The 5,983-nt window shown below is 40.0% G+C and overlaps 1 protein-coding gene across 1 annotated transcript; it reads left to right on the top strand.

Moving 5' to 3' along the window:
* The first annotated feature begins 1,440 nt into the window (after window positions 1–1,440).
* LOC121600872 lies at window positions 1,441–5,521 on the top strand. Its single transcript, XM_041929657.1, has 3 exons — window positions 1,441–1,713; window positions 3,201–4,442; window positions 4,978–5,521. Exons 2-3 carry the CDS (start codon window positions 3,375–3,377, stop codon window positions 5,344–5,346), a joined length of 1,437 nt encoding a protein of 478 aa, XP_041785591.1. The 5' UTR covers window positions 1,441–1,713; window positions 3,201–3,374; the 3' UTR covers window positions 5,347–5,521.
* Window positions 5,522–5,983: the final 462 nt, after the last annotated feature.

The following is a 5,983-nucleotide window of genomic DNA, read 5'->3' as shown; positions in this document are numbered from 1 at the left end:
TATAAAAATACTCAATATGGTTTTTATCGACTATTTAATTTTTTGCGAATACAACAAGACCAAAAACCGTTACAGCTGCATCTACATACAGCCATACACAGCCATAATACGAAGAACAATCTCCATTGCCTCGGCCATTTGGGGGCCCCGTTGATGATCCCGTCGATTGAGGGGCCCCAGTGAACGTATGAATGACTTGAAACGTCTAATATATAATGTAAATATAGTTTTAAGTTAGAAACTTATAGTATGTTATGATGAGTTTACGAAAAGAAAAAAAAACGAAATTAAACAAAAGGTATTGTTCGTATTTCACTGCAAATATCAAGTCGTACGACTTTAAGAACATGGCCTTTATAGGTTCGATTCCTAAGCTCTTTTGTTCCGGGTTCTGGGTAAGCTCTTTTGTTGCCAGTATACTAAGAGGTTTCATGAACACTCCAAACATTTTTGGGAAGCCATACTTGCCGGAGGTGCATGCAAAGCAATGACGGAAAAAGTAAAATATGTATTAAATGTGGCTTCTAACATTTACTACTATTGGTTGACTACGATTCCTCACGATTCCGGTTGATTCCGGTCGATTCCGAACGATTCCAACAATTCTAGATGATTCCGGTCGATTCCGGGCGATTTCAGTCGATTCCGGTCGATTGCGACTGTTCACGTTCCGGCCGCCGCGCATCTGTCAATGCTGGCTGTCGTTCATTTGAGCCAGGAATGTCGCGCACTGAGTTCCTCAATATCGTTCGACATGCAATCTAGCTTCTCGTGTTAGTGGTTGTATCTATTTGTATTAGGTTATGCACTGAAGAAATGACATGAAATGAAATGGAATTCCGACTATTCCGACGATTCCGGACGATTCCGGGCGATTCCGGGCGATTCCGGACGATTCCGGTCGATTCCGGTCGATTCCGGACGATTCCGGGCGATTCCGGGCGATTCCGGGCGACTCCGGTCGATTCCGGGCGATTCCGGTCGATTCCGATCGATTCCGGGCGTTTCCGGGCGATTCCAGACGATTTCGGGCGATTCCGGACGACTCCGACGATTCCGGACGATTCCAACGACTCCGCACGATTCCGACGATTCCGACGATTCCAGACGATTCCGGACGATTCCGGGCGGTTCCGGCTTGTCGGATTGAACCTACCCTTCGGAACTGGGTCCGAAATTTGTTGGAGTCGTCCGGACCCAGTTTCGCTTTTTTGTGCGTTTTGCCCAACTCTAGTGTACTGTGCCTGTCTTAAGCTGCTGCTCCGAAAGACACTTTCGTGTGCGCGACAGCAGGGCTGTCATCCTGTGACGTCCTTGTAGGGATTGAGATAGGACAGGGAAGTAATAATAAAAAAAATAAAAAAAAGGAAGCAGGCGATGAACTAATATATCAGTTGAATGAGAAGGAGTAATACTGATAGGAACGGTTAATAATAATATTCAAAACAAAAATTGAATTACCCTTGCAAGAAAATATTTAATCAAGCAATTTGCTTGAAAGGGCGAAAGAGCTTCAAGCGCAAGACAGGCCGGGCGAAACTGGAAAGTAAAGGAAGTTGGGGAAGACGGACGTCAGTCTTGTGGTTGATCAATTGAAGTAAGGTTGTGGGGAGGTTTAAAGCGATGAAATAAAGAAAAAAGTTTGATAAAAGTAAAAAAAAATAGATAAAAGTGAAGAAAAATGTCCATCGATCACGACAATGGCGCAAGTCGGTGAGTTGTGAGTAAAAAAGCTCTCGACAAGAATGTAGCGCGTTGAATTCAAGTGAAGATCGTCATAAAAATAAGACGCATGCGACACAGAAAATGGCGGTGCCCTGTCAAGCGGATAAAATATTGTACAGTTTTCATCCACAATACTTTTTTTTATATAAAGACCCCGTACGATTTTAGTTAACACTTTAAAATTCTTTAATGATCATAAGTAAGATATTAAGGATTAAAAATATACTCGTGTGTGAGCGTCGATATATACGATATACGACGATATTATATACATATACATGTATGTACAAGTATGTCTTTGCCGAAGTAAAGGCGGAAAGAAAGTGTTTCAATATGGCGACGTGTGGTTTCCAGTGCAGAGAAATAATAAGTCGCGATTTTTCTTTTCGAAAATTGCGCAACTGTTTTCTATTATTTTTTAGAGAAGGAACTGTAATTTCGAAGACATACTTATAGAATTATAATATAGTACGAAGCTCGCGCGTGTGTGTCTGTGCGTGTGCACGTGTGTATGTATATGTGTGTCCCGGTAACAAAAAAAAAACCACACGATCACGTAAATAAAATGGAGGGTTCAAATTTTAAAACAGAAAAAAGTTGTACAACGAACCATCTTCTTTATAATAGACGTTTTTTCACATTGTTTTACTATTAGTTATTTACATCGGTTTTTTTTAAACAAAAATATATTAAATTTTAATAGCTTAAAGTAATACATATGATAACTGTTTAATATATACGCGCGTACCTGTGCGCACCGGGCACTTGTGTGCATGTACATACTCATGTGCATATGCAAGCAATAATACGCTTATCAAAAAAAAACAATACCTAGACTAGCAAATCCTGAGTGATTTGGCAATATTGAAAATTCAAGAATACAGCCAGCTCCCTGAGAGGACGGTACTTCCCTGAGAGGAATTTCTTGAAAAATTAACCATGTATCCCTGAGAGGACACTGTTTCCCTGAGAGGAATTTCCAAAAAATTAACCATGTATCCCTGAGAGGACACTGTTTCCCTGAGAGGAATTTTCCGAAAAATATATATTAAAAAAAAAACAAACAAAATGCATGACATAGACACATCTTGTTTTCGAGACACGTGAACCCGAGATAAATAGTATAATTTTAAATCAATTTACAAACAACAAATAGTTTTATCTCTTTTCACGGATATGTACCCAAAAATAATTTAAGTTTAAAAAAAATAATAAAAAAAATACTTTATGCATCACAAATTACCCCCATTTCAATATCATACTTAAATACTCAACCGTACGTCTCGGGAACGCGTAAACTCGCACCTTATGAACAGGCTGTGTACTTCTAGAATTAACTTCTGACGCGAACGATACGGTCTCAGTACCTCTATCAGCATTCCATAATACTTAACAGAACTATATTTTGGTTTGTCTTCATAGTTAATTTATTTATGGTGGTATTGTTTTCGCGTTTTGTTAATATTTTATCATAGCATGACACAGGCCAACATTGATGCATTAACGGAGGCTTTATTAGCAGAAAAAACAAGAATGCCCTCTTGGAGAAAGAATTTAAGGAATCTCGTAAAAAGATCCGGCATAACACCTGGATAGAAGAACCTTCGGAAAATCCACCGTTTGACCCCGAACCATACGGGTCCTCGACAATGATCCAAACACCAGTACAGTCTACTAACGAACTTTCGATGCTTACGTCGATGTCATTCGCCTCGTTACAAGTTTCCACTTGTACTCCCAAGGAAGGAGAGGAAGTGGATAAAAAATCCTTCGAACGATGGAAGGAACAGCTCGAAGCAGCAATGAAATTCGCAGGCATTTTTAACGAAAACATGAAAATGAATGCTTTCAAAATGAAAGCAGGTTATTCCTTATTAGATACTCTGGAAGCTACATCACCGAATGATTCATCGAGCGATGCAAATTTATTCCCGTATACTAATGCAATGGAAAGGTTGCATAAATACTATAGCTCACACGATTACGTTTTCCTACAGCGACAAAAATTACGCTCTATGAATCAGAATGACGGCGAGTCCGATTTAACATACGTAAAGAAAATAATTGACCTAGCAAAGCTCTGCAATTACAAAGAAAACCAATTGATAGAAACAGTAGTCGATGTGATCCAAGCACATGCTACTAATCCAAGAGTCCGTAAGACAGGAATAAAAGTTGTAAGGAAACGTGGATCAATAACAGATCTTTTGGACAAAGTGCGAGAATGCGAAATGGAACAAATGAACGATATAAATTTCGCAAGGACCCACCAGCAAAACTCACAAGTCCAACCATCAGCACTAGTGGCCGCCGTGTCCAACAGCTCTTACCATAACAATGGGCCTCGTATGGGAGGATTCCATCGCGGTAACTCACTGTACCATCAGAAATATTGGGGCATGCAAAGCGGAAGAGGAACATCTAGACTAACACCATCGCGGTTTTCATCAAATAGACCTTCCGGAGGTCGTCGCGAACAATGTGGAAGATGCACTAGCAACTATCATTCTTCTGAGAACTGCCACGCCATCAGCAAAAGATGTCGCAACTGCCACACCGTAGGGCACATCGAACGTGCATGCCGTCAGGGGATTCAGGATAAAACCAAACGTCGCGCAGAGGAAGAAGAAGCAGGATCACCAGCAATTAAGACCCGGAAGATCGCGGCAATTATGGACAGCAATAACACGCCCGAAACAACCAGTGATGAAGAGATCGTAAGTGACATACAATCATCTGATCTTATCTGACCGCTCGATCAAATTATATAGTCCTATACTGAATTCTATGATTTTTCTATCCACTCACATTCTAAATTTATTCACGCTTCTAAATTGTTCACAAAAGAGAATTCCAAGAATTAACGCCTTAAAATTTTTTATGGTTTGCAACTGACGAATTAGGTATAAAAAAAAATAAAAATAAAAAAAATAATATTAATACAGCGATATTACTTACAGTTTCTTGTTAAAAATATATTCCACAAGCTACAACTATATTTAACATGGTACACCTAACATACCTATTATTAGTCCGGGACGAGATACCGGAACGGAACGATATTAAATTAGAGTACGGATAGTTATTATATTCTATTTGAAGGAATATTTTATACAGGTACATGCGTATGTATATACATACGGACATATATACATGGGTATACGGCGTACACGTATATATGTGCGGGTGGGCGCTTATATGTACACACGTATATACATAAACCAGACATACTGAATTTTAATGTACTTCCAGGATATGATGAAAGTGGCGAGTAAAGACAGCTATTTACAGTTAACAAAGTCCCCTGAACATACAACCGCTATAAATAATGACCAGTTGTGCTCAGTCGAGAAGGGAATCGACAACGAAGGCTTTATTGTCGGATATGTCGCAGGCGTTCCTGTGAATTTCATGATTGACTCCGGAGCGGACGTGAACACAGTAGCTGAGGATATTTATGAAGAGTTAAGAGCAAGTGACCCTAGAACGAACCCGATATACAATATAAAAGATGGAACCGATCGGACATTGAAAGCTTACGGGGTACAGAAGGAAATTCCTGTGGTTGCTTCCTTCATAGCCGAGCTCTACATATCTGAAGAACGCCCAAGATCTTTATAAAAATTCTACGTTATTGCAAAAGCAAAGCCTTTACTTAGTAGAAGTACAGCAATTAGATATATCGTGCTGCAATTGGGCTTGAACGTGCCAGTAAAATGTTGCGCATCAGAAATCTATAATCGGTTGTTACCGGGAGAAATACTGACGATATCAATGTCGGGAGAATTCCCAAAATTCAACGTTGCTCCTGTAGTTCTCTCATACGATCGAAGTTTACCACCATCTCGAAACGTTTTTACCAATATACCAATCGTTTTCTGAAACGAAACAGAAAAGCGTTTAGAGGATCTCTTATCCTCCGGGATTATAGAACGCGTAAATGAACAAATGGACAAGTCTTTTTGCTCGTCACTCCTGGTAGTACCGAAGGGTAAAAACGACATCCGACTAGTCGTTGATCTTCGAGGACCAACTAAATGTATCGTAAGATCGCCGTTCAGAATGCCAACATTGGAAGCGATACTATCAAAACTAAACGGGGCATCATGGTTTTCGACCATAGATTTGACTAGTGCCTTTTTCCACGTTGAGCTCCACGAATCCTGTCGTCATCTAACGAATTTCTTCGCAGGTAACGGTACTTACCGTTTCAAAAGATTGCCGTTCGGATTATGCAACTCACCAGATATCTTCCAGG

The sequence above is a fragment of the Anopheles merus genome, unplaced genomic scaffold, assembly GCF_017562075.2.
Source record: "Anopheles merus strain MAF unplaced genomic scaffold, AmerM5.1 LNR4000009, whole genome shotgun sequence".
In the NCBI taxonomy this organism is placed as follows: domain Eukaryota; kingdom Metazoa; phylum Arthropoda; class Insecta; order Diptera; family Culicidae; genus Anopheles; species Anopheles merus.
This window is presented reverse-complemented; position numbering and strand designations above follow the sequence as displayed.